This window comes from Papio anubis, chromosome 17 (genome assembly GCF_008728515.1).
Source record: "Papio anubis isolate 15944 chromosome 17, Panubis1.0, whole genome shotgun sequence".
Lineage (NCBI taxonomy): Eukaryota > Metazoa > Chordata > Mammalia > Primates > Cercopithecidae > Papio > Papio anubis.
In genome coordinates, this window is record NC_044992.1 from 6,294,560 (window position 1) to 6,318,550 (window position 23,991).

The 23,991-nt window shown below is 43.5% G+C and overlaps 1 protein-coding gene across 2 annotated transcripts; it reads right to left on the minus strand.

Annotated features, from left to right (window-relative positions):
* Positions 1–229: 229 nt before the first annotated feature.
* On the minus strand, positions 230–23,791 carry TEKT1 (tektin 1). Of its 2 annotated transcripts, XM_017950300.3 has the most exons (9): positions 23,685–23,749; positions 23,254–23,382; positions 22,272–22,478; positions 14,055–14,220; positions 10,414–10,542; positions 9,736–9,879; positions 7,170–7,392; positions 1,002–1,198; positions 230–483 (listed from the first exon to the last, which is right to left on the minus strand). In XM_017950300.3, the coding sequence occupies exons 3-9, from the start codon at positions 22,459–22,461 to the stop codon at positions 276–278; spliced, it is 1,257 nt and encodes a 418-aa protein (XP_017805789.3). In that variant the 5' UTR covers positions 22,462–22,478; positions 23,254–23,382; positions 23,685–23,749; the 3' UTR covers positions 230–275. The 2 variants fall into 2 exon arrangements, with proteins under 2 accessions (XP_017805789.3, XP_003912255.3); XM_003912206.4 differs by lacking the exon at positions 23,254–23,382 and having other exon boundaries at positions 23,685–23,791.
* Between the last annotated feature and the right edge of the window lie 200 nt (positions 23,792–23,991).

The window sequence follows — 23,991 nt, forward strand, 5'->3', positions numbered from 1 at the left end:
AAATATCTTGAAACCCTGTCCTGGGGCCCCAAGTCCTGTGATATTGTAAGAGTGGCCTGTGCTAAAACATGGATTTTAATTGTTAGGCAACCACCACACCAGCAGCATAGGAAAAGAAACTCGTCCCAAAATCAGCCCCCTGAGCGGGCTTGGAATGCCAGTCAAGAGGTTGCAGCAGGCTGGCCAGAGGCTCCGCCAGCCTGAAATGAGAGCTCGGTACGACTGTAACTACTGTTTACGATGTGGTTTAATGAGAATTGGAACTAGCCCTACTATTAGCAGACAGCATCAGGGCGGAGGCCCCCGGCCCAGACCCCTTGGTCTTCCCCGTCCCGAAGTGAGATGGACTTCCTCATCTGCATGCACAGCACTTCATCGATATAGATGGTGTTCTCTTTGACCTGGATCTCCTCCTGCAGGGCCAGCTGTCTGCGATGCAGCCCTTTCAGCTCAGACTGAGCTTGGGCTAAAGTTTCCTTTAATCTGGGAGAAAAGGAAGAACAGAAGAGAATCATTTCTCTCTATGCATTGCTTTTTCAAGGGAAAGAATATTCCCCAGTGTTCAGTGCAGGAGCCAAATTGACATGTGCTCTTCCCCTTCCTCTCTCCTCATGAAGACAGAGATCTCATTAATTTTAGAATAAAATGCATACTGAAAAGGCCCTGGAAAAAAAAAAGAGAGAGAGAGAGAGATTTCAAATTGGTGGCCACAGGCCAGATTCATGACGTTGACACCTTATGAAATGCTGATGTTTAAAACTGCAGATTTGACCTAAACATCTGGATTTGGGCTTCTGTAGAATCATTCAATATTGGGATCCATTTTCTCCACGTCAACAATTTTGGCGGGAGGTGGTGGAGACTGCCCTGTAGCGGGGATTCCTCAAACATCACAGAGCAGGCTGGCTTCATTCAGCCCGCCGGTCACTACCTAGCTTCTACTTGAAATCCAGGTTGGGACTAAGACCCTAAGGCCCTCTGCCCATTGGCTGCTAACCTACCTTGCAACGTTGTGGGTGATCTCTTGAACCTCCTTCATTAGCCTGTACTGTGCAACGTCACGACACAGCTCCACGTTCGGCCGGTGTGTCCTGGTCTCCAAGCGCGTATGAGCCACCTTGGCTGGCCCTTCTTGGTCAAGGATGGCTTTTTCAAGAGCTGTAATATTTTTCTCCTGGGAAGCAATCTCCTCCATAACCTTACAAAAAGGATTAGAGTAGGTGAGGCCAAGCTGTGCTCCTCAAAACTCAACAGCTGACAGCAGATGCGTTGTGATCGTGTAAGTTAGGAAGAGGGAGCCTCGGATTTCTTCTTAAGCAGCGTGCCAGAGTGAGTCTGATCTCTCTTCCCTAAAGCAGTGATTGCTGGTGGGCAAGGTCACTCACCCAGACTTAGAACCTTATGGACTCAAGGGGCAGGATGGGCCATTGTCACCTCATCTACCCACAGAAGAATGCCCTTAGCAAAGTCCTGGCCAGCGTGGGGATGTCACTGCTGCTCAAAGCCGCCTGCTCGCCTTGGTACAGGGTACCTTTGTATCGTGAGCAGAAAGCTGCCTATTTCCTCACACTCCTATCCTGCTAGCATCAGCTCTGTCCTCTGGAAGCCTGGGGAAAGAAGCAGTTCGGTCTGAGTTTGGTTGTTATTTTTGTGAGTGACTTTATGCACAGAGAAAGACTACTTTTAGGTCAGGCGCAATGGCTCACGCCTGTAATCCCAGCACTTTGGGAGGCCAAGGCAGGCGGATCACGAGGTCAGGAGTTCGAGACCAGCCTGCCAACACAGTGAAACCCCATCTCTACTGAAAATACAAAAGTTAGCCAGGCATGGTGGCACACACCTGTAATCCCAGCTACTCAGGAGGCTGAGGCAGGAGAATTGCTTGAACCCGGGAGGTGGAGGTTGCAGTGAGCTGAGATCGCGCCACTGCACTCCAGCCTGGGGGACAGACTGAGACTCTGTCTCAGAAAAGAAAAGAAAAAGACTACTTTTAAGTTATTTGGTTTTAACAAAATTAATATTTAACTGGTTTAAAATATATTTCTTCATTAAGCATTTTTTAAAAGCTTGTACATCTACTTTTGCAATATACACAAAAGTAGATAGACTAGGGTAGATAGACTAAGGAACCTCGTATATCCATCATCAGTTTGAGCAATGAGCAGTATGTGGCCAATCGTGCTTCATCTATACTGCTGTCCATCAGCTTCGTTATTTTAAACCTAATCCCAGATATTATCTCCTTTTAAATATTTCACTTAAATATTTGAGTGTGTATTTCTAGGCATAAGGATTCTTTTTTTCTTTTGACATAACCACAATACCTTTATCACACTGAAAAAAGAGACAAAAGACTTATTCTTTAATATTATAATAATATTTAGTGATGAAATTTCACCAATTGTTTCATATATTTTGGTAGAGTTGGTTTGTCCAAATTATATCCCAATGAGGTCCAGAAATTGCACTTGACTTTCTTAAGCTTCTTTTTAAACACTTCTTAAGCTTTTCATAAGTCCAGTTCTACTTATTTTTAAATTTTTAAATTTAGCAGATATTAGCAATTACTTTAAGCTGATTTTGACTAATAATTGCTCCCACTTCAAACTTACTTAAAGTCCTTTGACTATTTAAAGCAGCATTTATAAATTTGATATATAACTTTTTAAAAGATTTGAATTATCTTAACAAATAAGACCTCTGGAGTTCTTAAATAGATTTGTCAATCTAACAAATTAGTAAAAAACGATGATGCTTTAAATTCTCTTAAACATTCTAATGCTGTCTTCAAATTTAAATTTTCAACTAAAATCATAAGGTTAAAACAATTATTTAACTATACATTTTAAAGAAATTTTTAAGAAACAGTCCAAATCTCTTAAATTTTATAAATACCTTAACCATCCAAAATACACAGATAACAATACACTTATAATAAAACTACTGCTGCTACGAGTGAGATCAAGAATCAGCAAACTATGCCTACGAACTAAATCCAGTCTGCAATCTGTTTTTGTACAGACTGAAATAAGAAATTTTTTTAGGTAATAGTCTTCATTTTTTTAAGAGCCATTTTAGGTTTAAAGAAAAATTGAGCAGAAAGTAAAGTTCCCATATGCTTTCTCCCCCCTACCTAGGTTTTCCTTATTATTAGCATCTTCCATTAGTGTGGTACATTTGTTATTAATACAATTGATAAGCCAATATTGATATATTATTATTAACTAATGTTCACAGTTTACATTAGGGTTCACTCTTTGTGTTGTACATTCTATGGGTTTTGTTTGTTTGTTTTGTTTTGTTTTTTGAGACGGAGTCTCACACTGTCGCCCAGGCTAGATAGCAATGGCACGATCTCAGCTCACTGCAACCTCTGCCTGCTGGGTTCAAGCGATTCTCCTGCCTCAACCTCCCAAATAGCTGGGATTACAGGCATGCACCACCACACCCGGCTAATTTTTGTATTTTTAGTAGAGACAGGGTTTTGCCATGTTGGCCAGGCTGGTCTTGAACCTCTGGCCTCAGGTGATCCACCTGCCTCAGCCTCCTAAAGTGCTGGGATTACAGGCATGAGCCACCGCACCCGGCCGATTCTACGGGTTTTGACAGATGTATAACTACATGTATCTAGCTTTATGATATCATACAGAATATGTTTTGCTGCCCTAAAACCCCCCGGGCTGCTGCCATTGATCCTTCCTTCCTTCCTCCACCCACCCAAACCGTGACAACTGCTGATCTTTTTCGTCTCCATAGTTTTGTCTTTCCCAGAATGTCATATAGTTGGAATCATGATTCATATCCTACAGTATGAGTTTCAGATTGGCTTCTTTCACTTAGCAATATGCATTTAAAGTTCCTCTCTGTCTTTTCATGGCTTGATAGCTCACGCCTTTTAGTGCTGAATGATATTTCATTGTCTGGATGTACCACGGTTTATCCATCCATTCACCTATCTTAGCTGCTTGCAAATTTTGGCAATCATGAATAAAGCTGCTATAGACATTCATATGCAGGTTTTTGTATGAATATAAGTTTTCAGCCCATCTGGGTAAATACCAAGGAAGGAGATCACTGAATCCTAAGAGTATATGTTTAACCTTGTCAGAAACTGCCACATTCTCTTCCAAAGGGACTGCACCATTTTGCATTCTCATCAGTAATGAATGAGAGTTCCTGTCGCTCCACGTCCTCAACAGCATTTGGGGTTGTCAGTGCTTTGGATTTTCTGTAGGCGCAGAGGTGGTGTTTTAATTTGCAATTCCCTAATGACATAGGACGTTGAGCATCTTTTCATATGCTTACTTGCCCTCTGTATATCTGTACTGGTGAGGTGTCTGTTCAGATCTTTTGTTCATTTTTTAGTTGGTCTGTTTTCCTATTGTTGAATTTTAAGAGTTCGTTGTATATTTTGGATAATAATCCTTTATCAGATATGTGTTTTGCAAATATTTTCTCCCAGTGTGTGGTTCGTGTTTTCATTGTCTTAAGTGTTTTTAAATGTTCAAATGGCTGGGGAGAAAAGCAAAAGCAGAATATTGTCATGTGAAAATTACATAAAATTAATTTTTAATGCCCATCAATAAAGCTGTATTGAAACACAGCCATGCTTATTCATTTATTTATTATTGCTTCTGAACTGCCATGGCAGAGTTAAGTCATGGTGACACACTGTATGTGATGTTCTCATGGCTTTGCACTGTTGCCCAGAGCACTATAAATCACAGTGACATGTTTATAACTTGACAGTTTTCCAACCATGTATCACCATACAGTGATATCTTATTTTATTTTATTTTTATGTATTTTTTTTTTTGAGACGGAGTTTCACTCTTGTTGCCCAGGCTGGAGCGCAGTAGCGCAGTAGCGCAATCTCAGCTCACTGCGACCTCCGTCTCCTGGGTTCAAGTGATTCTCCTGCCTCAGCCTCCCGAGTAGCTGGGATTACAGGTGCCCACCAACATGCCCGGCTAATTTTTTGTATTTTTAGTAGAGACGGGGTTTCACCCTGTTACCCAGACTGGTCGTGAACTCCTGACGTCTCAGGTGATCCTCCCAAAGTGCTGGGATTACAGGCGTAAGCCACCATGCCCCGGCCATGACATCTTATTTTATCGTTTTATTACCAGTGTGTCTTTGTTTCTACTCCTTAGCCTCTTCTCTTCCTCTCTTCTCAGTGCTCTCCCCTCCTCGCTCCTCTCCTATCTCAGATCCATCTTTCAAGGCCTATACTAAGTTCTTATTCCACCAGGAAGCCTCTGCAGTATTCCTTGGCTACCATCATCATCATCATCATCAATCAACTAATTTTTATTATTTATATGTATGATACTATATGTTAATCATATATGCAAATTGTGTGTGTGTGTGAAATGTGTACATGCCAGGCACTGTTCTAAATATTTCATATGCGTTGTCTAACTTAACCCTAGCTGGAGAAAACTATTGTTTCTTCCCATTTTATCAAGGAGGAAACTAAAGAACAGGGGTGCTGGCCGGGTGCAGTGGCTCACGCCTGTAATCCCAGCACTTTGGGAGGCCGAGGCGGGTGGATCACGAGGTCAGGAGATCAAAACCACCCTGGCTAACACGGTGAAACCCCGTCTCTACTAAAAATACAAAAAATTAGCCAGGCGTGGTGGCGGGCGCCTATAGTCCCAGCTACTCGGGAGGCTGAGGCAGGAGAATGGCGTGAATCCCGGAGGTGGAGCTTGCAGTGAGCCGAGATCTGGCCACTGCACTCCAGCTTGGGCGACAGAGCGAGACTCCATCTCAAAAAAGAAAAAAAAAAAAAAAGAGCAGGGGGCTTCAGGGTCTCCCTAAGGTCCCACGGCAAGTGTTGAAGCCACAATTCAAACCCAAGATGTCTGGCTCTGGTATCTACCGATTTCCACTAGGCTAGTCTACCTCTCCGTTTGCTGAATATTGCAGTTTCACCCTTGATGATACTCTGGTTTCTCCTGCACATCACAAAAGTAAATCTTGTCCGTAGCTGGGCTCTGAGCTCCAGGAGGGAGTGTTCAGGATGTGGCAACAGGACAGGGATTCAGGGGCTGAGAAGGCCTGGGCTCCACTCCCATGCTGCCGCCTTGGGGCCCTTCCCCTCTCTGTTTCAGCTGCACCAGCAGTAAAGCGTAGGGTGGGCTGACAGTGACCTGCTGAAGTGGGTAGCTTGAAATCCACCAGTGTGGGCGTATTTGTACTATAGATATCGACAAATTCTACAGGAAGGACCCTAATCTGTAGAATTTGCCAATATCTGTAGTACAAATGCTCCCACATTGTATTTGCAGTACAAATACTAACCCCGTCTGATATGGTTTGGCTCTGTGTCCCCACCTAAATCTCATCTTGAATTGTAATCCCTACATGTTGAGGGAGGAATCTGGTGGGAGGTGATTGGATCCTGGGGGCAGCATCCCCCATGCTGTTCTCATGACAGTGAGGGAGTTCTCACGAGATCTGATGATTTTAAAAGTGGCAGTTTCCCCTGCACTCTTTCCGTCTCCTGCCGCCTCGTGAAGAAAGTGCTTGCTTCTCCTTCACCTTCTGCCATGACTGTAAGTTTCCTGAGGCCTCCCCAGCCATGCGGAACTGTGAGTCAATTAAACCTCTTTCCTATATAAATTACCCAGTCTTGGGGAGCTCTTTCCAGTGGTGTGAAAGTGGACTAAAACACCCTCTGAGGGCCAGTTTACCAGCACAACACTGGATAACCAGGAGGAACGACCGGCTAGAGTCCTAAAGCTACAACCAGGTTTGGAGAAACTGACTTCATTGACTCCTGTAGCTTCAGAGCCCTAAAGGACACGTGAGAGCATGTCGTCCATTTCTATATTTCACATATGGAGGAATGGCAACTGGAGTGGGAAGACAGCCAGGCACAAAGCTGCAGCCAGCCCCTAAGCCTCAGGGTTCTGTCCTCTGCATTTGTGTTCTCTGCAGCAGTGAGTGAAAATGGAGGCCCGGAGTGGGGCAAAGTCCCACTCCAGTCCCCAAAAATGCAAAGCCTGCCGCTAAACTGGAGAGATAGGAATGACCTTTACCCACGAGTTAACCCAATATCCCAAGCCCAGAATTCTAGCGGTCAGGCCCAGGGGTCATTCTTGTTTTCCATGGTGAAACCTCCTGAATCTGCTCTTCTTCCGTGCTCCCTCAAGGGACCTCACCTTGGCCAGATGAACAGCCAGCTTGTCCCTGGCATCTTTGGTATCCTTCAGCCCGTTCTTGAATGCCGTGTCCACCACATCACACTGCTTGCGCACATCATTGGCTGTCTGGGACAGGATTCGATCCACCAGGGCTTTCAGCGTCAGCGAGTTGTTCCGCTGCTTGTCAGCCTTCTCCACATTGGTGCTGGAGAAGTCCAACCAGTCTTCCAGACTCACGGACCTGAAACAGACCCCACGCTTTCATTCACAGCACATTTGGGGTGGGGAAGGGGCTTGGGGAAGAGGGATGAGCTACACCTACCTCTCATCAGAAGCACCTAGAACGTTTCCCTATCTCTAGGCAGAGCAAATGGTGGTCTGTCAGTCTCAATAGCTGTCCCTTTGGGCAACCTCCGTACTCTGGCATTGGGCTGGCACCTTATAGACATTATCTCATTTAATCCTCATGATGGCCAAGTGAGCTAACTTTTCGAATCCCCATTTTACAGATGAGGGGAACTGAGCTCAGAAAAATGAAGTAACTTGGGTGAGATCGCTCAGCTAGAGATAATTTGAGCTTCAAAATAAATACTAATGTAACAGATTATAATACACTGAATAAAACAGAAACCATCCATCTATACAGATTGAAATAAACAAGTGAATAAATTACTAGTTTGAAGAGGAACTGTCTTCTGGAACGACACTGATGAACTTCACAATAATGTTAATTGGAAGAAACCAGACACACACACACACACACACACACACACACCCCTAGCATATAATGCTGTTTAATGAAAAGCAGGCAAAACCACCCTATTAGAAGTCAGGAACATTATTACCTTCAGGATGGAGGGAGGAACTATTGATTGGAAGAGGATAGGATGATAGGGATGGTGATAATGTTTTCTTTCTTGACCTGGTGGTGATATGAGGCTTGTTCAGTTTGTGATTAGAGGCAGCCTCTGAGATGGCCCTTAGTGATCCCCCCTCCTGGTGTTCATGCCTTTGTGTAATCCCCTGGCCTTGAATATGGTATGAATTTATTGACTTGCCTCTCACAAATAGAAGGTTGTCACTTCTGGGATTAGGATATAAAAAGACTGTGGCTTCTGTCATCGGTTTTCTCTCTCTCTCTCTCTCTCTCTCTGATCACTCATTATGGGAGAAACCAGTTGCCATGTCATGAGACATCCCCATGGTGAAATTCACAAGGCAAGGAATCAAGGCCCACCATCACCCACAATCAGGTCGGAATTGGACCCCATCTGGGTCAAGCCTTCAGATGGACTGCAACCCTAGCAGCTGGCTTGACTACAACCTCAGAAGACATTGAGCCTGGGCCTGGCTTCCCCACCCACAGGAACCATGAGATAATACATGTTTATAGTCTTAAGCTGCAAAGTTTTGGGATAATTTATTATACAGCAAAAGATAACTAACACAACGAGAATGCTTCGAACTTGTGTCACCCAGGCTGGAGTGCAGTGGCGCGATCTCGGCTCACTGCAAGCTCCACCTCCCAGGTTCAGGCCATTCTCCTGCCTCAGCCTCCGAGTAGCTGGGACTACAGGCGCCCGCCACCACGCCCGGCTAGTTTTTTTGTATTTTTAGTAGAGACGGGGTTTCACCATGTGAGCCAGGATGGTCTCGATCTCCTGACCTCGTGATCCGCCCGCCTCGGCCTCCCAAAGTGCTGGGATTACAGGCTTGAGCCACCGCGCCCGGCTGTATGTTTTATTTCAAAAAGAAGGTTTTAAAAATTAGAGTGAGTTAGGCTGTGATATAATGTTAACTGAAAAATGCAAATTAGATGTCACAGAAAAGGTACATAGTATAATCTCATTTTTATAAACTAAACAAAGTTTACCGTATGTGTATGAGTGCATATGTACATATGTTTGTATGAACATGCAGCTAACACCAGTTATCTCAGTGGATGTAAAAATGGAAAGGGAAGGCCGGGCGCGGTGGCTCACGCCTGTAATCCCAGCACTTTGGGAGGCCGAGGTGGGCAGATCACGAGGTCAGGAGATCGAGACTATCCTGGCTAACACAGTGAAACCCCATCTCTACTAAAAAATACAAAAAATTAGCCGGGCATGGTGGCGGGCACCTGTAGTCCCACCTACTCGGGAGGCTGAGGCAGGAGAATGGCATGAACCCAGGAGGCGGAGCTTGCAGCGAGCCGAGATCTGGCCACTGCACTCCAGCCTGGGAGACAGAGCGAGACTTCATCTCAAAAAAAAAGAAAAGAAAAAAAAATGGAAAGGAGAAAAATTCACTTGCTCTTTATACATTTTTAGATTCTTTTACTTGTTAAAAAGATGTATAGATAAAGGAATAAATTGTTTTAGTCTTTAAAGGTTTAAAGGTTTTATCTCAGACTTTCTTAGTGGGCCTAACCTGGAGGATCGGGAGCCTCTGGGCCCAATGTCAAGGTCACCATTCAACACCACCTTTCCCCAAGCCCACCACCTCCAAGCTCTCAGCCAGCTGCAAGGACGAGTCACTAGGTCTTGCCTGTCTGAGAAGCACTGGGACATCACCAGCAGGGAGGAAGACGGCAAGGCTCACTCACTTTGGCTCAATCCTCACGGCGTTCTCAGAATATCTGATGTTTGGTGAGTTGTTGTTGAGCGAGAAGCAGATATCATCTATGGTCAGGGCCACAAACTTGTCCTTCAAATCCTTCTCAAGATTGTACTTGGCAGAGCGGTTCATCCTGAAGGGAGAAAGTAAACTGGGTTTCTGCCTCTGGAGTGCCCAGGTGGCACCCACAGGTCCTTGGGGAGGTCCTGGAAAGTGAAGCTGCAGCTAGGTCTGGTGCAGGATGACGGTACTGCCCCACCCCGACTCCCATCACCCCAACACTCACTCATACACCATTTGATGCCCGGTGACAAATCAACATGACCAAACGTGGACTTAGAGATCCCCCTTCTACTGTGGCACTTTCCAGTGTCACCACTGCAGCCTCCTGTGTGTGAGGGGTCAGCCTCGCCAGTGGGCTCCAGCGCCCTCCAGTCTATAACCAGGGTGAAATCCAGCTCCAGCCCCACCCTTACCAGAGGGCGGCTGCCACGTATGAGGGATGTGGCCAGCTCTTACCCTGAGTGCTGGGGCGATCTGGGGATACAAAGTGGGAGTGGGAGTGTTGAACCCCTTTCTTTCTGTGCCATGAAGCCCAGCTTTTGTGGACACTGCCTCTTCTCAAAATTCCCAGTGGAGATGTGGAGGGCAGCCCGAAGAGTCATACCGAATCTGCTCGGAAGCCTCCTCCAAGGTACGGGTCAGCAGAGCCATAATGCCCCGGATGATCTCAGCCTCCTTTATCAGCTCATGCTCCACTGTGTCGTGCACCAGGTCAATGCCAACGCGCTTCTCCCTGGCAGGGGCAAAGGCAGCCAGTCAGCCAACACGTGCAACACGAGGTGACTCAACGTTGGCTAATGTCTGCACACTCAGAACTACCTGAACAACTGATTTGAGTGTCACCCGATCCATCTGATGAGGCAGTGGGTGACAGGTATTAGTTGGTATCTATGTGACTTCAAAATATCCAAATACAAGGAAGAAAAATTGATTGATGACTGGTCACTTGGTCTGAAACATGCCAAATGGACTTTTTCCTCTCTTTTTCTTTTCTTTGCATTTTTAAAAATTATACTTTAAGTTCTAGGGTAAGTGTGCACAACGTGCAGGTTTGTTACATATGTATGCATGTGCCATGTTGGTGTGCTGCACCCATTAACTCATCATTTACATGAGGTATATCTCCTAATGCTATCCCTCTCCCCTCCCCCCACTCCATGACAGGTCCCATTGTGTGATGTTCCCTGCCCTGTGTCCAAGTGTTCTCATTGTTTAGTTCCCACCTATGAGTGAGAACATGCAGTGTTTGGTTTTCTGTCCTTGTGATAGTTTGCTCAGAATGATGGTTTCCAGCTGCATCCATGTCCCTGCAAAGGACATGAACTCATCCTTTTTTATGGCTGCATAGTATTCCATGGTGTATATGTGCCATATTTTCTTTATCCAGTCTATCATTGATGGACATTTGGGTTGGTTCCAAGTCTTTGCTATTGTGAATAGTGCTGCAATAAACAAACGTGTGCATATGTCTTTATAGTAGAATGATTTATAATCCTTTGGGTATTTACCTAGTAATGGGACTGCTGGGTCAAATGGTAACTCTAGGCCGGGCGCGGTGGCTCAAGCCTGTAATCCCAGCACTTTGGGAGGCCGAGACGGGCGGATCACGAGGTCAGGAGATCGAGACCATCCTGGCTAACACGGTGAAACCCCGTCTCTACTAAAAAATACAAAAAACTAGCTGGGCGAGGTGGCGGGCGCCTGTAGTCCCAGCTACTCGGGAGGCTGAGGCAGGAGAATGGTCTAAACCCGGGAGGTGGAGCTTGCAGTGAGCTGAGATCCGGCCACTGCACCCCAGCCTGGGCGACAGAGCAAGACTCTGTCTCAAAAAAAAAAAAAAAAAAAAATGGTAACTCTAGTTCTAGATCCCTGAGGAATCGCCACACTGTCTTCCACAATGGTTGAACTCATTTACACTCCCACCAACAGTGTAAAAGTGTTCATATTTCTCCACATCCTCTCCAGCATCTGTTGTTTCCTGACTTTTTAATGATTGCCATTTTAACTAGCATGAGATGATATCTCATTGTGATTTTGATTTGCAACCAAATGGACCTTTTTTCCCAAGAAGAAGAAAGTTTAAAATAATAATAATAAATTAAAGACCTGTTTCCTTCCTTGATCCTCATTCAGTATTTAGACAAACAATTGAATATAGAAAGATGTTTTAGGGTGGGCACAGTGGCTCACACCTGTAATCCCAGAACTTTGGGAGGCTGAGGCGGGTGGATCACCTGAAGTCAGGAGTTCGAGACCAGCCTGACCAACATGGAGAAACCCTGAATCCACTAAAAATACAAAATTAGCCGTGAGTGGTGGCACATGCCTGTTATCCCAGCCACTCAGGAGGCTGAGGCAGGAGAATCACTTGAACCCAGGAGGTGGAGGTTTCGGTAAGCCGAGATTGCGCCATTGCACTCCAGCCTGGGCAACAAGAGCGAAACTCTGTCTCAAAAAAAAAAGACATTTTATAGTAATAATAACTATTAATAGTAATAACACCAATAGTAATATTGCCTCCCCCAGTGAGCACTTACTCTGTGACAGGCATTGTGCTAAGCTTTTTATATATAAACATTCTTTCTTAGCCCTTTCAGGTACTGATGGGGAAACTGAGTTTCAGAGAGATTAAGTGACCTACCCAGTGTCACGGAACTGTGTATCACTTGTGCTTCTGGTCATGATGCCGTCCTCCTCCCAAACTGACCCTGCTGCACAACGTTTTGCTCTTTTTCAACCTTGGAAAGGAGGTTCCCCTACTCACTAGTTGCGTGCCCTTAGCCACTATGTAACCTACCTGTGCCTTGGTTTCCTTTTCTGTAAAATAGGGATCATTATTAGTACTTCATAGGATTGTGGCACAGTACGAATTAGCTGTAAAAGCATAAGCTACAGTACCTGGCACATAGTATATGCTCAATAAACTTAGCAGCCTGTATGTTATCATTATCTTTAGGCTTAGACTTGGGCCAACTGGGTGTTGAGCTCTTTGACGAGCTGCTATTTCTCTTTGCTGCATAGACTTTCTAAATCTGGCTGGGGAGACTGCTGTCTGGTTCCTGCAAAGGGTCCTGGTTAAGCTTACGGAAGGAACAGGGCTTTCCAGGAAGACAGCGGCATGGTGCATTTGAGAAACTGCAAGGAGCTCCCCACACCTAAGCACATCCTGCTATTGGGGACGAGATACGGACCCAGAGAGGTCACTGGGGGCTCTATCGTGATGAACCTTGGCTTGCTAAGCTAAGAAGCTTAAAATTTATCTTGACGTCATTGGGGTTGGAAGGATTCTAAGCATGGCGGTGACCTGAAAAAAATCTGCATTTGGAAAAGTTCACTGAACAGCCGGCGTGGAGGGTGCAGTAGATTATAGGGGACTACGCTAACAGCATGAAGACGTGTTAGGACACTCCAGCTAGGGCTGCGGCAGGACCCAGGTCCGGAAACCAGCATCACCGGAGAGTAGAGAGGATCATTCTACTCACTGGATTTAGAGGAGGGAAACACTAAGTAAAAGCACCTTCATATAGTGCTGTCTGGATTACAAAGTGCTTCCGTGTGGCTCAGCATGGGAGAGAGGTACTGTCCCCCGGGAGCTGTACTGCCTGTTCTCACCTTCTTCCTTGGCAACAGAACCCCTGGAATTTTAGCTGAGCACCTGGCTGCCCAAAGTAAAGCCAATCATTTTGCAGCTTCTGTTGGTGCGGCCATGTGATTAAGTTCTAGTCAACAGGATGCAAATAGAAATGAATGTCAGACCCCACTTACTCCTACTTGCTGGAATGTAGACACAATGGCTGGAGCTCCAGCTGCCATCTTAAACCATGAGGTAACATTAAGAGTGAAAGCCATGTGCAGTAGAACAACAAGATAGACAAAGCCTGGAACCCTAAAACTGTGGCCCACCACTCCAACCCTGGACTGACTATCTCTAGACTCTAAATGTAAGAGAGAAAGAAATCGTTTTCTTGAAATTCAATGTCATTTTAGAGTTTTCTGCTACCCACAGCCAAACCTAGTCCTAACATATATTTGAGTTGAGTTACTCAAGAGCAGAGTTGAGGCATGAACTAAGTCCAGTGCCCCTTGCCCTGTCCAGCACCAGGGGCATGCCGGGATAACTTCAGGCTCTAAAAGAACACCTGCTCAGTTGCCATTTCTAACTCACCATCGCGCACAGCCAGCATTTACTACCCAGCATCTCATTTGTCACAACACGTGAATCATTTGAAGGATCTTCGCTCCTACCTGTATGCCAGGCACGTCTCAGTAATGTGCAAGGGCTCTTTCAAGCACTCCAGGGCTTTTTCCAATCTGATCTTATATAGGAGTAGATCATCGGTTACATTCACAAGCTGCTCAAGTTTGTCATCTAACTCCTTCTTCCAGAACCGGACTTCCTCAAGTCTCTGTTCTGAAACACACAGGGAAGTTACACCAGGGTTAATCTATCCCAAGGTAGCTAACATTTGAATTAGCAACTTGAGGACTGTTGTAAAACTACCTGTGATATGCTCTTTTCCTCTTAGCACTGTGCTACTTGGGGCATCTTTTCATCTTTCTAAATGTTTATTTGCAGGAAGGAAAGGAAGATATATTTTCTTACAGTCCACATCAAATGTGTCATTTTACGCTCACTAGTTCTTTGGTGCCTACTGTTTTTAATAACTTTTAATTTTATCAAAGATATAAATGTGTGTTGTTTGAAAAGTCAAATTGTATCACAAAGAGTTGAAACTCTCAGACCTGTCCCCACCCATGCCCACCTTCTGGGGGAAGCCACTTTAAACACGCTTATCACTTCTTCTGACATTTGCTTATACTGCTATTCACTCATTATCAGTTTTGATATTATATGTTGATTTCCTAGGATGAAAGATAATGATTTGCTCTTAACCAACTCACATGACATACTTCCATCTCCCAATATAGTTGTATCACCATTTTGTTAAACAATACATAAGTAAACTTATTGTTTATTTACATTTTATAAATATATAAATGTTATTCACACCTGAGCCCTATCATACACTGTGATACATTTCTTATAAAATTTTCTGTGTTGGGGAGGGGTTAAAATGGCATTTTTGCTTCACTTTCCTTTTTAAATGATAATTAAAGGCAGATTTATTAGGCACTATAAGTCAAAAATTACTATACTAGGAAAACTATATGTTATATATATTTAACTGATAATGAGTAGTTCGGCATTTGAATCTTAAAAGTCATAATGTACTGCTTGTATTGTAGTGTCAGTTTCCACTTCCATAAACTGACCCTGTTTTAAAAAAAAATGTTATTGTATATATTTGAGGTTTACAACATGACGTTATGAGATAGCAAAATGGGTAGCATAGTGATTGCTTCACTTTCTTTATATTATTAACTTTTTCTCAATATGCCTTTAATATATTCCAACCCATCAAGTAAGCTATCAGTTTTCTTTCTTCCTTGGAGACGTCTCTCCTAGAGCATCTTCTCCTGCCGCAATCTTCTGCTGGATTGGTTGCTCTCTAGTTTGCTGTGTAGCTATCATCCTATGACTTTGCTTCCAGGAATCCCCTTCATTCTTCTTGTGTTGCTGTCCCATTTCCTGGATTATTTTCTTCCTCTTCCTTGATTTACTCTCTCAGTATGCTAACGCATATCCTTCAGTAACTTCCTAAGAAATGGATGCATGTGAGGTAAAGTTTTTGAAAACCTGCAAGTCTGCAAATGTCTTTATTCTACCCTCACCATTTCATTCTATTTGGCTGTTCCCTGAGTTACAGTTCGTAACTCTTTTTTAATTAGAATTGTGACTGTGTCCCTCTATTTCCTTCTAATTTCCGGAGTTTCTGTTGAGAAGTCTGATGCCATTGTGATTCCTGATTCTTTGTATGTGACCTGTTTTTTCCACTCTGAAAAATTTTAGTCATCTTTCCATTTTCCTAGTGTCCTGAAATTTCACACTGGTGTCAAACTTATTTAATTGTTGTGCCACATGCCAGACATACCCTTTGATATGGTTTGGCTCTGCATCTGCACCCAAATCTCATCTCGAGCTGTAATCCCCACCTGTTGAGGGAGGGACCTGGTGGGAGGTAAATGAATCATTGGGGCAGTTTCCCCCATGCTGTTCTCCTGATAGTGAGTGAGCTCTCCTGAGATCTAATAGTTTTATAAGGGTCTCTTCCCCTTTCACTTTCTCTTCTCTCTCCTGCCACCATGTGAAGAAGGTCCTTGTTTTCTCTTCGCCTTCCACCATGATTGTAAGTTTCCTGCGGTCTCCCTAGCCATGTGGACCTGTGGGTCAATTAAACTTCTTTCCTTTATAAATTACCCAGTCTCAGGTATTTCTTTATAGCACTGTGAAAATGGAGTGATACAGAGAATTGGTACTGGAAGTGAGGCACTGCTATAAAGATAACCTGGAAATGTGGTAGTGACTTTGGAGCTGGGTAACAGGCAGAGGTTGGAACAGTGTGGAGAGCTCAGAAGAAGACAGAAAGTTGTGGGAAAGTTTGGAACTTCCTAGAGACTTGTTGAATAGTTTTGATCAAAATGTTGACAGTGATATGGACAATGAAGTCCAGCTCAGGTAGTCTCAGATGGAGATGAGGAACTTATTGGGAACTGGAGCAAAGTTCACTCTTCTTATGCTTTAGCAAAGAGACCGGCAGCATTTTGCCCCTGCCCTAGAGATCTGTGGAACTTTGAATTTGAGAGAGAGATGATCTGAAATTGGAACTTACGTTTAAAAGGAAAGCAGAGCATAAAGGTTTAAATAATTTGCAGCCTGATCATGTGGTAGAAAAGAAAAACCCATTTTGAGGGGAGGAATTGAAGCCAGCTGCAGAAATTTGCATCAGTAACAAGAAGCTGAATGCCAATTGCCAAGACAATGGGCAAAATGTCTCCAGGGCATGTCAGAGATCTTCACAGCAGCCCTTCTCATCACAGACCCAGAGGCCTAGGAGGAAAAAATGGTTTCCTGGGTCAGGCCTAGGATGCTGCTTCCTCATCTTCTTCTTTTTAGATACAGGATCTCACTCCATCACCCAGGCTGGAGTGCAGTGGTGCAATCATAGCTCACTGTAACTTTGAATTCCTGGGCTCAAGAGATCCTCCCACCTCAGCCTCCTGGGTAGCTGAGACTACAGGTACACACTACCACACCCACCTAGTTTTCTTATTTTTGTGGAGGCAAGGGTCTCTCTATGTTGCCAAGGCTGGTCTGAAACTCCTGGTCTCAATTGATCTTCCCATCTTGGCTTCCCAAAGTGCTGGGATTCCACCATATCTTCTCCATTTTCTCTATATACTCTTTCTGAAACTCCTATTAGTTATTGAGCCTCCCAGATTGATCCTCTAATTTTCTTGTCTTTTCCTTGTTGTTATTTTTTTGTTGTCCTTTTTTCCCACTTTCTGGAGATTCTCAACACTTCTTTTGATTTCTAAGATTTTCCTGCTCTTATATTCTTAATTTCTAAGAACGCTTGTTCTCCAAATGTTATCTTTTTTAAAGACTCCTCTGCACATCCCAAGGATGCAATCTCTTCTCTAAATTCTTGATGGATTTGATAGTATATTTCTTCTTTTTCTCTATGCACTGTCTGTCTGCTGAGTTTCTGTGTCTTTGATTATTTGTTTTGGTGTCTGCTATGTTAGTGGCTTTCCTCGATTATTTGGTGATCATCTGATTTAGACCGAGATGCTAAAGTGCTACCTGGAAATGCTGTCTACAGGGACAGTGCTTGTCAACCAGAATGGTTTACTGTACAGAGTGATCAGGTGAGACCCTGGCATCTTGCTGGAGAATCCTCAAATGTTAATATCTATAGATCTTTCCTTTTGGGCCGGTTACTTTCTACTTTCTCTGCAGAGAAGTCCTCCAGTCTCCTTCCTGAGGGTAGAAACCTGGCTACCAGTGTCCTAGGAACCAGCTGGAAGAATTACTATGTAGACACAGGAATGAATGAATCACTAAGTAGACATTCATTGAACCCTTTAACCTTTAACCTTCTACTGGAGTGAGGGAGAGCCAGAGTGAAGAGGAAGTTCTTTTTAAAGACTTTCAACCAATCTTATTTCTGGTTCTATCCTGACCCTTCAGCTTCAGAAGTAACTGGATGCATCCAGTTTTGAGCACTGCAAGATTTCTGTAGCACGAATCAACTGGCTTCTTATTGTTCTCTACCCACCCTGACTTTCTGCAGTCCCTAGGTCTGTTACCAGTTGACCTTTGCTTTCTAAAATCTTGATTTCATCATTTGTTTACTGTTGCTTCCTCTTTAACTCTGTGTGTGTGTGTGCGTGTGTGTGTGTGTCTCAATCTCTCTCATGCTTGGGGCATAGCTTTATTATTATTTGTTAGCTTTACTGTTATTAATTCTTTACTGCTATTTTGTTGCAATTCTAAAAGGAAGAGAAGACAAATGCACGTGCTCAATCCACCACATAGATTGGCGTCTTCCCATTGACACCTTGTAACTGATTTTCACCTCCACTGTGTACCCTCCACTACTCTACTGGACATCTCTTATCTCAAAGGTCACCAATCTTCAAGTCACCAGTCCAAATTTATTTTGGCTCAGCTCTCAGCCTCTTTGACATTTAGACAACCACTGATACAATAGAAGACTTCCTTGCCTGTGAAACCTCATCTTTTGGCTTTCATAACCTTGGTCTCATCTTTTTGTTCTTCCACTTGAACTTCTGTTCCTCAGCTCTTCTCTTGGTCCTCTTCAACTCATGTGCCTTTTTCTGCTCTTTCAATACATTCTTTGGGTAATTTAATCTACACTTATGGCTCCCCTTACCCATCTTTATGTGATTACTTCCAGATTTCTAGCATTACCTCTTAAATTCTAACAGGCTACCCACTGACCTGAACCTTCCAAATTCAAGGTCTTCCTCAGGCTTGGCCCTGCCTCATCTCCCTCTTGTCTTCATCATGCTGCTCTTCCTCACGTACTCTGTACATCAACTTGGACCTCTCTACTCATTCCCCACAAATGTCACACTCATCCTGCCTTTATTATTTTGTCCAAGCTATCTCCTTGACTTCTGTTGTTAAAATTCATTCATAAATCCAACATACATATTATCGAGCACCTTTTCTCTCCATCTTTACTGTCATTGCCTTCATCTAGGCCAGCAACTTACAATAATTTTAGTTACTTGTCTTTTTACTTGTGTTTTGTCTCTCTTGCATAGTAGAATGTATCAGTCTTTTTCAATTTTATACTCCTAAGCATCTAGCACAGGGTCAGACCTATTTGAAGGATGAATGAATGAATGAATGAGCTCTGGTCCCATTAACCAGGATAGGGAACTACAGAAGCAGAAGCAAGTTTTGAAGGACAGTCATGAGTTCATCTTGGGATATACTTATTTTGAAGTGCCTGAAGGAATCTAGGTGGCAATATATAGCAAGTAGTTCTTTATTTCCCCAAAAAGTTCTCATGAGAAATTAGAGTTGAAGACTTCTATTTGCAAACCAATAACACAAAGAAAATAGTGATAAAATTTCTAATGAGGTCATCAAGAGAGATTGCATAGAGGGAAGAGAAGAAAAAGCTAAGAAGACCAAGAACAAAATACTAAAGAACACCAATAGGAAATGAATGGGGAAAGAAGCATCAACAATAGAGAAGAGGAAGAAATGGCCAGAGAGAAAGGAAATGAATCAGGAAAAGTTGTGCCATAGAATTCTAAAAGTAACTGGACGTATCCAGTTTTGAGCATCCGGTATTGTAGAGAGGTCAAGCTGGATGAACACTAAGTGAGCGTTAGATTGGGAAATTGAGTAGTCATTGGATGTGACCAGTTGGAAGTGATTTGCCCTCTCCTCCAATCTGACGGTGTTTTATTGGTGCCACTTATGGGATGAATCACATCGTATCCTGGGTATCCTGTACTGGTCTCATCTCTACTTTCAGACTGCAAGCTCCCCAAGGGCAAGCACCAGTCTGGTGTATCTGTATCATCAACACCAGCACAGGTACTTGCAAGTTATTTTTAATTTTTTATCGAAATATCAAAAACCTACAGAGGAGTACACATATCACAAAATCATAAAATTCAACATATTTTCATAGTGAACACACACATATAACACAGACCCAACTCAAGAAACAGAATATAACTGGCATCCTAGGAGGTCTCTCATGACCCCTTCCGGTTCCTATCATGCCACACACCAAGGTAGACTTCTAACAGTATAGATTAATTTTTCCCTTTTATTTGGTTTGTTTTACTTTACATAAATAGAATAATATGGCATGTACTCATCTGTGTGTCATTTGTTTCACTCAACATCTTACTAAGTTTGTTAGAATCATCTGCAGTGTTGTGTATAGCTGTAGGCCACTCATTCTCTTTGCTGTAAAGTATAGCATATTTATCCATCCTACTGTTGATGAGCATGTGGGTAGTTTTAGTTTGGGGCCATTACAAATGGCACTCCTTTGGCCATTGCAGCATATGTATTTGGTAAACATATATTCCTGTATGATAAAACTCTAAAGGTAGAATAACCAGGTGAAAAGTAGGCATATCTTCAACTATAGTCAATACTGCCAAAGCTTTCCAAAGTGATTATAGCAATTTATATTTCCACCAGCAGAGTATGACAGTACCAGTTGCTCCACATCCTCTTCCCTCTCCTTTCTTCTTGTTCTCTTCCTTCTTTTTAATTGTAGCCATTCCATGGCTGTATAATGGCATCTCAACTTGATTTTAATTTGTATGTCCCTGATGACTCATAAAACTAGAGCACTTCTTCACATGTTCATCGGCTGTTTGAATGTCCTCACTTGTAAGGCGTCTGTCAAGGTTTTGTCCATTTGTTTATTGAGTTATCTTTTTCTTTTGTATTCTTAAAAGTTCTTTATATATTCTGGATATGGATTTGTCAGATACATATATTGCAAATATCTTCTCGTACTCTTTAGATTGCTGTTTAGCCTTTTGATGAGGTGTTTTTGTTAAACAAAAGTTCTTCATTTTAATATAGTTCAATTTATTATTTTTCTTTTCTATGAATGGCTCTTTTCAGTCCTGCTTAAGAATAAGAAATCTTTGCCTTCTCCAAGTCATAAATATCATAAAGATATTCTCCCCAAGTGATGATTGTTTCACCTTTCCCGTTTAGATATGCACTCCACTTAGATTTGCAGATAGATAGATGATAGATAGATAGATAGATAGATAGATAGATAGATAGATAGATAGATAGACAGACAGATAGAAAGAACATACGAGGTAGGGGTTGGAATATCTTTTTTTTTTTTTTTTTGAGATGGAGTCTCGCTCTGTCGCCCAGGCTGGAGTGCAGTGGCGCGATCTCGGTTCACTGCAACCTCCGCCTCCCAGGTTCACGCCATTCTCCTGCCTCAGCCTCCAGAGTAGCTGGGACTACAGGTGCCTACCACCACGCCCGGCTAATTTTTTGTATTTTTAGTAGAGACGGGGTTTCACCGTGTTAGCCAGGATGGTCTCGATCTCCTGACCTCGTGATCCTCCTGCCTTGGCCTCCCAAAGCGCTGGGATTACAGGCATAAGCCACTGCGCCCAGCCAGAATGTCACTGTTTTATATGAATATCTAATTGGCCAATTAGAAAAGGCTCTCCTTTTCCCATTACACTGTAGTGTTGCTTTGTCATACTCAGATGAATGTGTGTGGGTTTATCTGTGGACTCTGTCATGTTTCATTGGTCAACAGGTCTATCCCCACTTATACTTTGCTGTCTCAGTTGCCATAGCTTTGTCACAGCTCTCAGTACCTATGGTAGAAGTCTTCCAACTGTGTTCTTCTTTAAGATAGTTGTGCCTATTTTTTTCTTTTCTTTCTTTTGAAATGGCTTCTCGCTCTTGTCGCCCAGGCTGGAGTGCAGTGGCACGATCTCGGCTCAGCAGCTGCTACCACACCCAGCCAGTATACTTTAAATTGTGTCCGGCTTACTTATAATACCTAATACAATGCAAACACTATGTAAATAGTTGTTGAACTGTATTGTTTCTATATGTATTTTTTAATTGTTTTATTGTTATCTTTTATTGGTTTTTTTCCTAAGTATTTTGGACCTACAATTGACTGAACCCATGGATACGAAGGGCTGACTGTATTCTGATGATTAATTTTTTTGTCTTTATCCTCTTCAAGCTAAAAGCCCCTACAAAGCAGAGATTCTGATCATTCCCTGTGATATGCCTCATGTGTAGTATATGGATACGCCCACAGATGCTCAATAACTGTGCATCAAATCAACAAATAAATGAATGATAGGTGGCTGAAAATCAGACTGGGTTACCTTGTGTCTATCTTAGGGCAGTGAATTTAAACATAGAATCTGGAGAATACACTCGATTTTCTCTAATACTCAAGAATAATATGTTGCCACACCTGAACATGACACTATAGCTAAGCTCATCAGCCTCATCCTAGCATGTTCGTGAATATGCCAAGCATGTTTTCTTACCTAGTTTCTTGTTCACATCACTTTGAGATTTTCTTGTAGTCTTTCCAATTTCATCCACAAGCCTCTGGCTTTCTGCGACCAGGCGTTCCGATCGGGACCTTTGGGCGTCTGCTCTGTGGTACTGGTTCTTGTTAGCAATGTGCCACTCTGAGGGCAGGAACTTGGGCGGAGGTTGTAATAGTTTAGCCATTTGAGGTTTCCAAAGTCCTGATCAGAAGTAGACTCTTTTAGATTAAATGAAAACAATTTGTCCTTTTTATGTCAATTTTTATTAAAGCATGACATACATATGGAAAGTTGAATAAATCATAATCTGTACACAAAATGAATCCACCTGTGTAGCTGGCACCCAAACCAAGAAACAAGCATTACCGGCATCTCTAACCTCTTCCCAGTTACTCCACCTCAAGCCCCTCAGGGTAACCAGTATCCTGACTTTTAACACTACAAATTCGTTTTGCTGTTTTTGAATTTAACATAAATGGAATCATACAGTGTGTATTATTTTGTATCTGACTGCTTTAGCTCAACATTAGAATTGCGAGGTTGTGGAGTAATGTTCTGCCAAACAGATGAACCCAGACATGTTTTCTAGGAGAAGAAGAGGGAGAAGAAGAAAAGAAGAAGAAGAAGAGGAAGAAGAAAAGAAGAAGAAGAGAGGAAGAAGAGGAGGAGGAGAAAGAGGAGGAGGAGAAAGAGGAGGAGGAGGAGAAGGAGGAGGAGGAGAAAGAGAAGGAGGAGGAGGAGAAGGAGAAGGAGGAGGAGGAAGAGGAGGAGGAGGAAGAAGGAGAAGAAGAAGAGGAAGAGGAAGAAGAAGAAGAAATGTGACGTGTAAACTGACAACTGGGTATCGAACCTGTTCAACACGTAAAAGAATCTAAAAACTTCCAGGACAAAGGAAAGGAGAGGACAGGAAGGGGAACAACACAGGGGAAGCCAGCTGGCAGAAGCTATCGGCAATGGAAACACTAAAATTACCCACTTCATCTCCATACAACTCTGATGGACCGTGAGAACTGCCTTCCTCAGACAGGGCTGAAATCTGCCCCCAATTCCAACTCTACCTCAAAGTCTGAGCCGCTGCTCTTAGGGGCCTCTGGATCTCTGAAGCCTTCACATATGTAAGGATGAAACTAGAGTCAGATCTTGACCAGGCTGAGAACCGCAGCCCACCCAGCCCCCTCAGACAACATGGAGTTTCTCCATTTCTTCCTAGTCCAGTCCCTTTTATGACTTCTACCAAATTTATCTGAGTGTGGAGCCCAGCATTTAACCCAAGACTCCTGGATAAGTCTGAGTAGTCCCCAGAGAGGTGGGGACCTAAATTAGGGCTCATCCCCACGGCATGAGGATTTGGTTAGGCGGGGAGGGTTGCGGGTGGGGGTCGGTGGGGTAGGGTCAAGGTTTACTTACCTCAGCGCCACACAGAACCACTTCGCAAGCTCGGGATGGGAGCCTCCTTACCCTAAATGGAGCTTCCAGCTCTTGCAGAACAAAGAGGTAAACATCGCGGTCTCCATGACAACAAGTGACGCGTTGCCAGGGCAAAGAGGGCGGGTTCCGCCCCGAGCAGCCTTGCCTCAGTGGCTTGGCGCAGGCGCAAATTCTGCGGACTCCAGAGCCAGAGACCCGGGAGTGTGGCGTGTGAGAAGGGTAAGGCCAGATGCTCCGGCCACATTAACCTACCGCGAAGACGCGGGTCACCAAGCACAATACAGCA

Bases quoted from the DNA above. Each gene is read 5' to 3' on its own strand.
- TEKT1 (XM_003912206.4), bottom strand. From the start codon at position 22,461: ATGGCTAAACTATTACAACCTCCGCCCAAGTTCCTGCCCTCAGAGTGG. The intron at 9,880-10,413 runs GTATGACTCTTC...TTCTCCCTTCAG, and splicing joins GAGGCTTCCGAGCAGATTCG to GATGAACCGCTCTGCCAAGT. The intron at 1,199-7,169 runs GTGAGGTCCCTT...CCTTTTTGTAAG, and splicing joins TGGCTGTTCATCTGGCCAAG to GTTATGGAGGAGATTGCTTC.